Source organism: Diadema setosum, chromosome 9 (genome assembly GCF_964275005.1).
Source record: "Diadema setosum chromosome 9, eeDiaSeto1, whole genome shotgun sequence".
NCBI classification, from domain to species: domain Eukaryota; kingdom Metazoa; phylum Echinodermata; class Echinoidea; order Diadematoida; family Diadematidae; genus Diadema; species Diadema setosum.
The window spans coordinates 16,882,837-16,896,807 of NC_092693.1; the positions used below are offsets into that span (position 1 = coordinate 16,882,837).

General features: G+C 37.0%; 1 protein-coding gene across 1 annotated transcript in view; it reads left to right on the forward strand.

Annotated features, from left to right (window-relative positions):
* The first annotated feature begins 235 nt into the window (after positions 1-235).
* The window catches only part of LOC140232538 (A disintegrin and metalloproteinase with thrombospondin motifs 18-like), a 71,771-nt gene continuing 58,035 nt past the window's right edge, over positions 236-13,971 (forward strand). The window contains exons 1-2 of the mRNA XM_072312635.1: positions 236-328; positions 5,909-6,120. Of these exons, the coding sequence (XP_072168736.1) occupies positions 6,061-6,120 (60 nt within the window). The 5' untranslated portion in view covers positions 236-328; positions 5,909-6,060. The remainder of the gene's footprint in view (positions 329-5,908; positions 6,121-13,971) is intronic.

Sequence of the window (13,971 nt, forward strand, 5' to 3'; positions counted from 1 at the left end):
TCTCAAATCTTAGAATGCAATAGCGCCCTTCTGGTTCTCAGCTGATGAATTTGAAAGGTACAGATGCTTGTTTGTAAATGAAAATACTATTCTGTTGTCTGGGAAAGTTCCATTCTCGTTGTTAACCTGTTGAGGATGAGTCCTGAGTATACTTGGGCAGGTGTCTGTGGGAAAATCATGTTGTAGCAAAATCAAACCTCAACGGCTGAAATATATAGCCAAACAAGATTTCCCTCTCCATTTGTGTCACAACATGTGAAGATCAAGCATATCCCATCTTATGAGAGTAGCTGCTTTGACAGTTAGAAGAGCGAGGTGTATACAAAAGGTAAGGAGTTATGGCTCCTCTGCATGTACGATTGTATGGCTGTATTGTATGTACTGTAATCTGCATCATTTGACCTACACTAGCAGCCAGACCCCATATGCACTACACTAAAGTACACACATTAGAACAAGTGCATGGTGCAGCTGCCAACACTCAACAAATGAAAAGGATAATTACCTCTGATTAGGTGAAAGTTGATGCCGTGTGGGGACTACCTGTACTCCACTGGCAGTTGAATCCTTGGAAAGTTGCTTTACTTGTGAGTCACGAGTGAACATTTGTGAAAGAGGTTTAGCAAATATATCTGTCAACTTAAGCTATGATTTGATGAAATGAGTAGGGGGTAGAGTTGAAGTTCTAGGTTAATTCCTGGGGTTGAATGGAATTCCTAACGGAATCTGCGCTGATGAATGCAAATTATGTTCGAATATCAATGTCTTCTTTTATACCCTTGTGTGTTTGATCTATGTGGTTTGAGTGGCAAGCTGAAATCTTGATGACTGGGTGCGGGTTGTGGGGAGGGGTACTGAATCAACCCTCTGTCTGAGAGGATTAGGATGTCTGCTAGGGTCAATACCACCATTCAGTTGCCATGGCGACCAGAAATTTCTCTGTAGATGTGGTTTGATGAGACAGAGCTGTGAGTTTTGAGGTTATAATTGTGGGTTTGAAGTATTCCTTGGACTCTTTAGTATTTCATTTATGTGAAGGGATAATCTTAATGATGTGCTGGAAGGCTGAAGGAGAGTGGTTTTTAGGGAGCTCCACCAGAGTAGCTTCATTATGAGTTGGATCCTATTCTCAGATGTGGTCACTTTATTTGATGACAATGGGACTGTTGTCAACCTTTCTCAAACCCAACATATTCTCTACCGCACTGGCATTACTCTGATTCTTGTAGACCCTGTGTAGTCAAGGCTACAGTCCTTGGTAGGTAAACTGTAATACCATCCCATGAGAGAGGAAGATGAGGAAAAGGAGGAGGAGGAGGAGAAGGATGAAAGAAAAAAAGAGTAAGAGGAGGAATAAGAAGAAGAGGGAGAAGAAGAAGGAAAAAAAGAAAAAGAGGAGGAGGAAGAAGAAGATGATGATGGAAAAGAATAGGAAGAAGATGAGGAAGAAGAAAGAGCGAAGAATATGAAAAAGAGGAGGAAGATGAAGAAGGAGATGGAAAAGAAGAAGAAAAAGTAGAAGCAGAAGTAAAAGAAGAAGAAGAAGAAGAAGAAGATGAAGTAGATGAGGAAGAGAAAATGACAATGAAGGAGAAAGAGGAAGGAAAAGAAAGAGAAGTCACTGAAGAAGAAGTAGATGAAGAAGATGAGATGATATTGCTAGCTACCTCCTCATGATAAAGGAGAGCTGTGATGTCAGTGACCCAAGACGCCTTCACATCTTGGAATAGGTGCCACTTGGCTGGCTTCTTATTCACAGAGAGAGAGAGAGAGATGAGAGAAAGGAGGGAGAAATTACTGCTCATATATCATCTCTCTCATGAATTGATGACACTATGATGACATCATCTGTACATTTCATCATTTTCTAATGTCAAATATTATGCCAAACATCTATTTAGGATGCTGCCTCCCAAGTTCTTTGACATTTCATAATCATTTCCCCCTGAGTGAAATTCTCTGAACGGTCATGTGATCTCGCAGCCAATTTCAACCAATCAGACAATCAAAAATGCATTTTTTTTTGCCCTTGTTGGAGTATAAGTTTGATTTTCAAGTATGATATACTTTCTAATCATAGAGTGTATTTTTTTTTAGTCCAAAGAATAATATCCCTCAATGAAGTGTTATCATTGAGATTTTGTATTCCATGTTGAGACCGATTTCACAATTTGTTCATCCATATAAGCTTTTATCTTTTTATTGCATCACAACTTCTTCTTTTTTAGCTCATTTTAGGCAAAGGCTCAAGTGAGCTATTGTGATCATTCAGCCTTTATCAATTGTAGTGTTAACCTGGGTGTGTGTAGTGTGGCTGTTAGCCAAGCCCAGTGTCTAGCCAATGACCTTAGGTGACCCCAAAGTGATAGACTGATAACAGACTTAAAGAAAAGAATCTGATAATTACAGCAACTTAGTGCATATGAATTAACCTTCAAGACAGTACTAGTGCTGTGCAAATTAACATAGAGAACATCTTAAGGGAAGTTAACTTGAAATTAGTACCTTTGCAGTAAATGTCACAATTTATGTAAATGTTGCAAGATTTTCAAAGTGAATGTTTTCCTTTTATGTGACCAAAATGTTTACATGACTTTCTTTTGAAGTTGAAAATTCAAGTTATTTCTGAAGTAGGTTTTTTTTTTCTCTACAATTTTGAGCTGCATGCTTTAGAAAAGAGAAAGAATGGAAATGAAAGGGGGAAAAATTACTTGTGGATATATATCTTTACATACAGTTCCACAAATGTACATTTTACTATGAGGTTGTGTAGAAGAATCAAAGTACAGAAATATAGCAAGGCTGTAGGCCTGTTTGCGTGAGAGCACATTGGCCTTAACCCTTTAGAGACTTAAGATTCTGTACATAATAGCCTATGGATGGTTCCCTGGAAGGTACAGCAATATTGCTCTCATTTTGACAACTTTCTAAGTGATGTAAAAAACTCACTGCACTGTTTATATTTGTCTGTATAAGTTATGTTTGAAAGCCTATTAAGACTTTTTGAAGAGAATGGTGTGTCTCAGAAATAATTCTGACACAGTGTTGTCAACCTTTAAATTACATAATTACATATTCTATATGAAAAAAAGAATAGTAAAGCATATATAATACTAGTACTATTACAAAAATCGGATGGGTGGTTTCGGGCATTACAGTTGCTAATGGGTTAACACAAGTTTGCTGCGTGTAACTTCAAGCCAGATGTTGAAACCTGTAGTACCCCAGTTTAATGTGGCAATGCATCATAAGGTGTAAGGTGCAAGAGAGGGGGGAGAAAAAAGAATTTCGGACACGCCTGTAACAGAGGATAGGAAGAAAGCACTTATAAGTACTGTCTTCTTCCTGCACGCAAAGTGACAGTGCACTAATTTGGAAGGCACAGTGGTCCGTGGCATCCTTTGTGAGTGGCTGCAAATTAAATCACGCTCCTTGATACTTTTCTCTCTCTCTCTCAACGATTGACTGCTCGCATACCATGCCGTCTGTTTAAAAACAGAGTTCAGCTAAGTGTTGTAGGAATGTGTGACGACGATCTCATTTCAGGCGAAGAAGTCTGGACATTCTTTCTCCGGCCATAAAACCCCTGTATGCCATCGGTTGAGCAGCACAAGGGCATTATTACTACTCATCAGAGTCTGTACACTTAGCACCTTTCTGCTCCACCACCAGTGGCTGGCTGTTCCTCAACCTAGCTACTGCCTACAATGTAGTTAGTTTCACCATTGAGCTACAAATATTGTAGCTCCATGGTTTCTCTAATGCCAGTGTCTTCATTGCATATTTCACTTTCTGAAAGTTCAAAATTCCTGAAAGTCTAAAAACAGTGTAAATGTTTCCCATTATCACACCATAAGCTGATATTTTTGTTTCCTGCAATAAAACCCAGTGCTTTGTTTCTTGGCACTAATTCCTGTAAAGAATTGTATATCGGGCCTTTGGAACGTTATTCTGAAGTATCGCAGCATCAGAAAGAATTCCATGGTGTCAAATGGAGGCGGCTGGTGTTACCTGAGAATCTCATCAGGAACATGTCACCCTCGTGCCTACTTTCTATCACTGACTGAATGGTCTCCGGTCCTCAAAAGTCCATTCAGATCAATCTTTGTCGTCAGCAGCTAGGCAAGCTCTGTGATGTGAGCAGTATAGGGGGAAGGATGGGGGGGGGGGGGGGGGGACAAGGGGTAAAGTACAATGGTCCTGGTGAAGAGCTGTTGGGCGTGAGGTATTGATGTATGGGTCTATGACTTGTCATGGGATCACTAGGGTGTGGGGGACATTTGAGGTGGGTAGACTGCAGCTTCTACCTGCATGTGATTTCAAGACATTGCATTTGTCCACACCTCCAGTGTTTATATTTATCAGCTTGAAGGAGAGTGGAGGATTGCATATGTATTGTTATATAGAAATTTATTAAACATCTTATCCTAATGCATGTTACATATTAGTGATTATGTGCATACATTAAGTATAAAAAAGGTAAGGGAGATGCAAATTTCTCTATTATACTTTTTATTGAACCAAAAGAGCTTCTCTTCAAATATTATTTTTTCTTGAGTTTGAAATGAAGTTTGAAAAGTTTGATTTTTTTTTCTTACAATCTCTACATGGCCAATATCACTAAAATATAGACAAAGTAGGCTATAGGGTGTATATGTATGCATATATTTTTAAAAGGGATCAAAGTATATGAAGACAGACAACCAAAAATAGAAGGAAAATGAAGTCAGCAGGTTAAAAAATGTCCTTATTTTAGAAGTGGAAGAAGAAATCTAGTGTCATTTCCACATTGTTTTTCCTGTGTCAGGCTAAAGGAAGCTTTGACTTTTCAAAAAGCACATTCTTGGGATAAAGCAGAAATAAACTTTCAAGTTCTGTTGATATTGAGATGTCAGATTATGAGGCATTTGTAGAGTAGAACAGAGTGGAAGCAAAGTAGAGGAATGGGGGGAAAGTCGAGACTGAAAGACAGGAAATCTTTTCCAGTATCCCTGGCTGATGTTTTGGCTTGGAAACCACCAAATGCTGTGAAAGAGCAAGATAAAAGAGGGGGGATGGTCTGATGTTATTTTCAGTCAGATTTCTGTACCAGACTATTCAGATCTGATCAGATTTGGTAATCTTGTCTGGTGATGTGGTCATTATAAGCAAAGTCATGGTGATATGGAAATATGAAAAGATATTTGTTTGAGTTTTTTTTTTCCTACAGATGCAAATACAACAATGGCAAATGTTGATAGAAATCTTTTGTCACATTTGATACAATTATCAACCAAATTGTATGTTGCTCTAAGGTGTTTGTAAAGACTGTGCTTTTGTTCCTTTTGTCACATTTGATACAATGATCAACCAAATTGTATGTTGCTCTACGGTGTTTGTAAAGAATGTGCTTTTGTTCCTTTGTCTTTGGCTATAATGTTCTTCTGTTTGTATATTCCCTGTTGCTATAGTATGAAGAGCACATGAGCTGTGAAAAGCTGTCAAACCAAAAACATTCGCAGCATGAAAGTGTCACAAATTGGAGCCGACAGCCTTTTTCCTGGCATGAAACTTTTGTGGAAAAATTACGAGTCTACTTCATGTACTGGATTGTGTAGACGAAAATTTTTGCATGCATTTTACTGTCATGAAATCATTTCTCCCCATGAAATTTGTGAAAATTTCATGCATGTAAAAATTTCTGGTTTTATAGTATAGAGAAGTTCTTTTCATGGTTGGAAAAGATTGCAGTTCCTAAAAATATAGAGCAAATGATATCTGGAATTCAAGTGTTGAATCATATGTAACAGCTTTCTTTCTTTTTTTTTTTTTTTTTTTTTTTTTAACTCATGTATTTTGGTAACAGTTGTACATCAAGAGGAAATCCACAAAAGTCATATCTTTATATTTTGTATTTTCTTTTCTCCAGATCAACCTCATCCCCCAGAGGAACCAATCTTCTTCGTGGATGAGTATCCGGGGGTCAACCTGACGCTGAGAGAGTCCCGGAAGCGTCGCTCCATCACGGGAAACGTTCACAGGAGCCAGCACGTGGAGACCCTGGTGGTCGTGGACAAGCACATGGTGAAGAGACATGGGAGTGATAAGATCACTGCATATGTGCTCACCATATTCAATATGGTTAGTATGAATAATGATAATAATAATAATAGTAATATAGACAGTTATAATAAGCAACATATCCACTCATGGGTATATTCATCAAACAGAATATATTTTGTTCTTGATGATATTGAAATGATCAATTTATATTCAATATATACTACTTATAAACAACAGTGGGGCCTACATGTTAAATATAAGTCCATACACATTTTCAATATGTATTCAATACATATATATTGATTTGAAACAGAAGTCACAATGATTTCTGCCCCATCCATATATACCATATGTCCCCCCCAAAAAAAAAAATAAAACCCAACAACAACAAACAAACAAATTACAACGGGACCTTCTGCAATGATAACTTTAAAGATAGTGAATCAATCCAAATACAAATTTGGGGTATGAAACTATATCTCATTGCCCACATCTTACAGAAAACCCCATCCAATTTGCTTCAGTGGTCAAAGAGAAGTGAGGAGTTTTGTAGAGCATGTCAAGAATACCTTCTCTCCAAGTTCTGCCCATTGTGTTCATACATTAATATTCAGTTTTAAGAGCATCCAAGTGCTAAACTTGGAAGAATTAGACTCATGACATGCTTTGCAATAATCCACATTTCTCTGTGAATACTTGACCAAATTGAATGGGGTTTTCTGCAAAATAGAGCTAAGATGTTGAATTTCGACAGTTTAATCATATTGGGAGTTATCAATGCGAAAATCGAATTGTATTTTTTTTGTTGTTGTTGGACATACTGTACAGTAATATATGATTGATACACTTGTAGGTACAATGATATTTATTCAATATGTAATATATTCAATATATATTTGATACATAATATAATGAATACATATTCATTATATATTCAGTGTGTATTCCATAGGTATGTTGAATATGTATTCACTCTTAAAATATGCAGTAGGCTAATCTGTCCTCCATGTTCAAGTTTTCCACTTCTGAGGCTCATTGGAGCAGGTGGTGTGTGAAGGAGGTCAATCTCAACATGGAGGGGGGGGGGGGTATGGGATAGGCCTTTTCTCGTCATCCCTTATGAGAATTTCACTCCAGCTGCAGCTTAAAGTGCCGATTTTGCTGAAAAAGAAAATGTAATAAAACCAAATTGGACAGCTAATGTGGCTGGGGATTATGGGTAACGAATGGCCCAGTTTCAGAATGTAATTTTACAGATATACTTATATCTGGCATCTGAATTGGGAGGGGATCACGTTTTCATTTGAGTGATGTCTTGACAGTCCCCCCCCCCCCATTCTTTTGTTGCATGATTGAATTGTACTGAACAGGTTTTTTATGGTCTTTGTAAATAATGCCAGGGCATACTAAAACTCCAGTTACAGACTTGACAGTTCTTATAATAACATTTGAAGCAGTGATTGTTTGAGCATTATCACAATTCTATTTATCAATTTTGAATCACAGGTAAGTTTAGACAAAAAAAAAAGGGCAACTTCCCAAAAAGATGATTCACTATTGGTACTTTGCTTTCCCAAAAGACTTTGCTTTATCACTCTGGCGCTGGTTTTCATATCCAGAGGAAAACTAGAGAATTATAGAATGACTCTTTTTAGGTGCATTTAACAGCTCCGATGGAATGTCTCATTCTTGGCTCTGATCCCTGGGAGCATACGCATTCAGGAGTCGGGCATTCAGTCGGGCCATACATGCAGGGGTGCAGCCTCTTCTTCAGTGGGGTCTCAATAAGTGTCCCTCATTATTCACTGAATATCTTGACAAATTGACTTGATGTGATTGATCTTCTGAGAATGTGAATGGACTGGAGTCAGCCCTAGTAGAGGTTCATTGAATACCAACTCTAAAGGCATCTCCATATCCATTTAAATATAGTTCTTCCTCCACCATGGTCTGCCAAGCTTGTGAGGAATGAATAAATTCCACAGCCTTGTGTTATACGTTTGAATATCGATGCATGGTTCTCCCATGATAAATCATCTATGTGACTTTGTCACAGTATTTTGTCGCAATCCTATCTGATAGTTGTAGAGAGTGAATAAAATTGAGAGAGATCAATGTGTATACTGTCTGGAATCATGAACTTATACCTAAGGCCTATTGTACAAATGAGAGTTATATGAAGAGGTTGTTCACCCTCACCTGACTTCGATACGTGTGTTAGGGACAAGGCAAACTCATCTGACCAGATAGGCAAAGTGAATATCAATTTATTTGTACCCATTTTTATATTAACTTTAGAGATATGCAGCCAGACCTCTCAACCATTCTGAATTTGGAGGAAAGAATCATAATTCTGACCATTCCCAGCTCTTGTTTCAGTAAGAGTTTTCTATTTTGGCAACACATTCCTATGGGAACTGCTCTTTCTTTCTCCTGAGCCAGATCATCCTTATATTTCAGCCAGAAAGGTTGGGAGTCTGTGTGTGCAACTATAGACATCTGTATTTTTTTCTCTACCTTCAGTTTTCGTGCTGTAAAGAAATGTTAGTAAATATTTTGTAGGTTTGTTCAAATAAAAATGCAAAATAAAGTGCGTGCAAAGTAAAAGGAAAATGTACTGCCTAATGGAAAATGATTCGTTATGGAAAGCAGTGAAAGAAATGCCTCAAATCAGAGGAAATGCGAGATAGATTGGGCAAGTTATCGCCACTGAATGTTAGTGAGTCACATGATACCGTATCATGTGGTCACATCAAGAGAATTATCTTGGTCAGGTGACCTTTGTAAGTTTTCCGCAGGCGTTTTTCATACATATAGTTAGGTGATCCGAGTATCCTCTCGGATCACCTTCTGTATCTGTACTGATTCTTTGTTGGGTCTTCTTCTTCTTCTTCTTCTTCTTTCTTTATTTCTGGACAAAATTTGTGTATCGATTAGCTCAGAAAGTGTTCTTCCTATCAATGTCAAAATTATACCATATATGTATCATGTCCCAAAGACGACGGGTCAAATAAAATCATAGTGATCAGTCGACCGTGACGTCACTATGACGTCATTATATGAAAACACATTTTCATTCATATCTCATTAATGGAATGGAGTTTTTCAATGAAATTTACGTCACATATATTTCAAGTTATGCGGATTCTACTCATATTCTCAAAATTCATATTTTCTCTTAAAACGTGCGCGTACGCGCGCGTAGAAATATTTGTATGCTCAAATCGAGCTCAAAATTTTTTTGCACACGTTTCAGACCATTTGGAGCATTTTTTGAAAAATTGAAAAAATTGGACGGACGCGTACGCGCGCGCATATATACGCACGCACAGCTCATTTGCAATAGAAATTTCCCGTTTTTTCACACTTATCGGATGCCTGAAATGTCAAGGAATATTTCTACCAAGTTTCAAGTCAATCCGACTCAATATGACGTCATACAGACCCGTCAAAGTTGAAATTCCGCGCGCGCGTCAATGGCGATATACAGTCCAACAATGCCAAAAAACCGCCAATTTCAAATCCGATTTTACTCGTCAGGATGGATGGTGACCCCCCATTTTCTTTACATATTCTGAAAGCTGATGAGTTGTACATGTCATTTCATGGGTTGACGATGCTGAAAAAATGATTAAAAGATATCAAATTTCTTAATAAAGTAAAAAAAGTAAATTTTCAAAATGACGTCATCAAATTTTAAGTTCATTCGAGCGTATCTCACTAATCCTTTGCCAATTTTCACCTAGATTTCAGTATGTTGTAGCTTATTAAATGCTCTTTCGGTAATATAATAACAACATTTTGATTGGATGACGGCATCATCTCGTAAAAATGGATTAAAAGTAACACTGTTAAATTTGACCAGTTTACGTGTTATCTCTATGGGAGTGCAGTTTTTCTGGAAATGAAAACTGACATGACTATCTTTATCGAGCACTAGCTCACTTATGCTTCGGTGAATTTCTCCCATATTTTAGTATGTTGTAGCTGAGACTTTGGGCTATCGCAAGTGTGCCCTTCGTTTTTTCATACGGAGTCGGCATCATGCCCAAAAACTTGGTTGAAATTAAAGCTTATCTTCCATGTATTTTCATATTCCTTTCTTTCTGCAACTTTCTTTGCAATAACTCAAGTAAAACAAGCTCTATCAGCCAAATATTGTGCACATGTTTAGTTTATGTCACGTACATTATTTCATAAAATAACAACTACTTGATCGGACACCTTCTTGGGTATGTAAATTAGGGTCAAAGGTCAAAAATGTTTCATCCTGTATCTTGGTGAATACATGTCTTATCTTTCCCATATTTTGCATACGTAAAGAACATGTTACAAGAATCATTTCACAAAATAACCACTTTTTGCTCAGACGCCATCTTGTCTGTGCAAAGTAGGGTCAAAGGTCATATGTACTTCTTTCTTTATCTTCATTATCACGTGTTATCTCTATGGGAGGGAATTTTTCTAGATGTGAAAATTGACATGATTGTCTTTATCGACGACTAACTCAATTACCCTTTGGTGAATTTCTTCCAGATTTTAGTATGTTGTAGCCAATGTAATACTCTTTAAGTTTTGTTCAATCAAAGTTTTAATCGGATGATGTCTTCACCTCGTGAAATTAGATATAATGTAACCTTGTCAAATTTAACCAGTTTACGTGTTATCTCTATGGGAGGGAATTTTTCTGGAAATGAAAATTGACATGACGGTCTTTATCGAACACTAGCTCACTTACTCTTCTGTGAATTTCTCCCAGATTTTAATATGTTGTAGCTCAGACTTTGGGCTATCGTGACTATACCCTCCATTTTTTCATACGACGCCGAGATCACGTCAAGAAACTTGGTTGAAATCAAACTTATCTTCGATGTATTGAGATATTTCTTTCTTTCTACAACTTTCTTTGCAATAACTCAAGAAAAACAGCCCCTATCACGCCCATATTTTGCACATGTTTAGTTCATGTCACGTACATTATTTCATAAAATAACAACTACTTGATCAGACACCATCTTGGGTATGTAAATTAGGGTCAAAGGTCATAAATGTTTCAACCTGTATCTTGGTGAATACATGTCCTATCTTTCCCATATTTTGCACACGTAAAGACCATGTTACAAGGATCATTTCACAAAATAACCACTTTTTGCTCAGATGCCATCTTGGCTGTGCAAAGTTGGGTCAATGGTCAAATGTACTTCATTCTGTATCTTCGTTATAGTTTATACCAGGGGGGTACCTCCCTGGTTTATACCGAATTTGGTACCAAAGATGGTAGACCTCACTCTCTTTTCTAAATGAGAATCCAAATATCACACGGCCAATGTCTCTAAACACAGATAAAATCTATATGGTCATGCCTATTGCGATCAGGACTCGAATCATTGATTAAAAAAAAAAATCGGATCACCTAATTTGTCAGTCTTGACAAATTCCGAGTCTAGTTGTTATTTTACTTCTCTACGATTTTGCTGGCAACAATTGTATGATATCCTGTTTGTGTACATCAACTGAGTCAGAGAGGTACAAGTCCTTTGTGAATAGTTATTAATGACAAACCTTTTGTGTTTTGCAGAGATAGCATGTTAGAAACAAAAGGGCACTTAGTCCACAGACTGTGTTCAATATTAGTAGTGCCCTTTTGGTTTTTAGATTGCTTATACTTTTGATTTAGATAGTTATGGATCTTTTATCTCAATTGTCTAAATTTGCAGCCATCACTTTCTCATTGATGTATTGCTCTCATGTTATCATCTTTATCAAGAACAATTCTTCATGCAGCAAACATTTCTTTGATGATGTCGTGACCCCCTTAATTCTGCTCACACATATTGATTGAACCTCTAGAATACACTTTGGACATTAATATGCCAGCAGATGATGTTGTATGAAAAAGAGAATTATGTGATCTTCTGCAGACTTATACAAATGCTTATTTAATGTGCCAAACTAAATTTACAGTTTTGTCTTAATCTTGTACATGTGATATCTGATAAGCAAAGCAAAGTGATTTGATTTCCAGGTTACAGGTAAAAGTTGTATGTGTAGCAGCTTGTTTTCCTGTTCAAACAGATGTCAAGATTGTCACACCCAGTATATCATATGAAAAGTAACCAAAATATGAACCATAGTGAGAGAATTATCATGAGGCAAAAAGCTTTGAATACTTGTATCAATTTCTTTTCTGTTTGAATAACTAGGATTTAGGTCCTCCTCTTGATATTGTTTGCATTTTTTTTTTTGTTGGTTACTCTGAAATTCCTCCCCACTGGTTCGTTCCTCTTCACTTGCTTTCCATCAGTGACCAATGACCCCGAAAGTCCTGGCAAAATCAAATTACCAATGAAAATGAGGAGGACAATGACCCAGTACTGACCATTTTAGGTTCCAGCCCTGCAATGACCAATGCTTTTTTTTCCCCTCATCCCAACAAAGTACATTTATTTAAAGAGGAGGCACTGAAAACAATTTGTTCCTGCAGGCAAGATTAACTGTAAATCCAAATAAACCTGACTTTTATAACCACAAACTTGCCGAAGGGTATTTGTTCAGGAATCAATCTCAAATCTTTTTTTTTTCTTTTTTTTTAAAGCCAGGATATATTTTTTTCAAAGTGGGAATATTTCCACTCGATGAACTGTCTTTACACAGCATAACAGATTAATGTGAAGAATATTAGGAAGTTTAGAATGGCACATTGTCTATGGTATACTGTCAGTCTCTCTGTAAACTTTGTCAATATTGAATGGAACAAAATTATGGCCAGAGAAATTGTGTCGCCAGGGTCCAATAACAAATTGTAAATGTTTGAATATTGCTGATTGTCTCAATAAATCAGAGTAATGGTTCCAACAGGAGTTGCTTGAAGCTTCGAGTTGTGGAAATGAATTGATAAAAGTAAGCAATATAGAGAAGCAATAGTTCTGCTCTTCAGAAATAACCCTGGGTAAATGTACTACACTTGTAGGTGCATGGCAATATAATAGTAAAAGTCATCAAAGTCTCAGCACAGAATTGTATATCTGATGAGAACATCTTACTCTTTTCTGCATCTTAATTGGATCTAGGTGGTGCAATATGTCTGTACAAAACTTATGGAATCAGTGTTTACTGGCACACTTACAAACACCCGCCCATGTTGTTGTTGTTGTTGTTGTTGTTGAAATATGAATGAATTTAACCAATTGGTGTATGAACAATATAGTTGTGACAGTTGGATTCCAGGATGATTTGGAATTAGGTAGATATTAGGTTGAATTCAGATGGTATTTTCAAAGCTTTGATTGTAATATGTTAGAGTCTTTAATTAAGTCCATCTCCAGTGTGTGATGTGAGCTTGTTTGATGGGTATTTGAAAATGTACAATATAGATCTACATGCAGGATCCTCCTTCCATGATAAGAGATAGAACTATGGTATAACCTGCATGCACAGCCTTGACATTACATTTCTATAACTGATAACTTAGAATGGAATCAGGGAGAAATATTGGCCATTTGTGTATCAATTTGATACGCTTCTTTTTCTCTGAGTCTGACTTAACTCGTTTAGGACAGACTGATTTTGCTACTCCCCATAGACACCTGCCCAAGTTTACTCGGGACTCATGTTCAAAGGGTTAATCTCTGAGCCACAACATTTTTTTTTTTTTTAAACAACATTGACTGAAATCAGTCCCAATGTGTATGCCATTGTTTACACCAAAGGGAAGGGGTAGACATTTGCATCTGCATAAGCAGAAGAGAATTCTAGTTTTTTTGGTTTTGTTTCATTTTGCTGTTGTTGTTTTTAAGGGGGTAGTCAGCATGTAGTTTGTTATATCTTATATTGTATCTTCATAAACTCAAGAAAGGAACTGGGGAGCTAGCTTCAGATGTCATGACCATTTATTAGCGTAGTGTCATACTCATGGGGTGATAGTGAAGA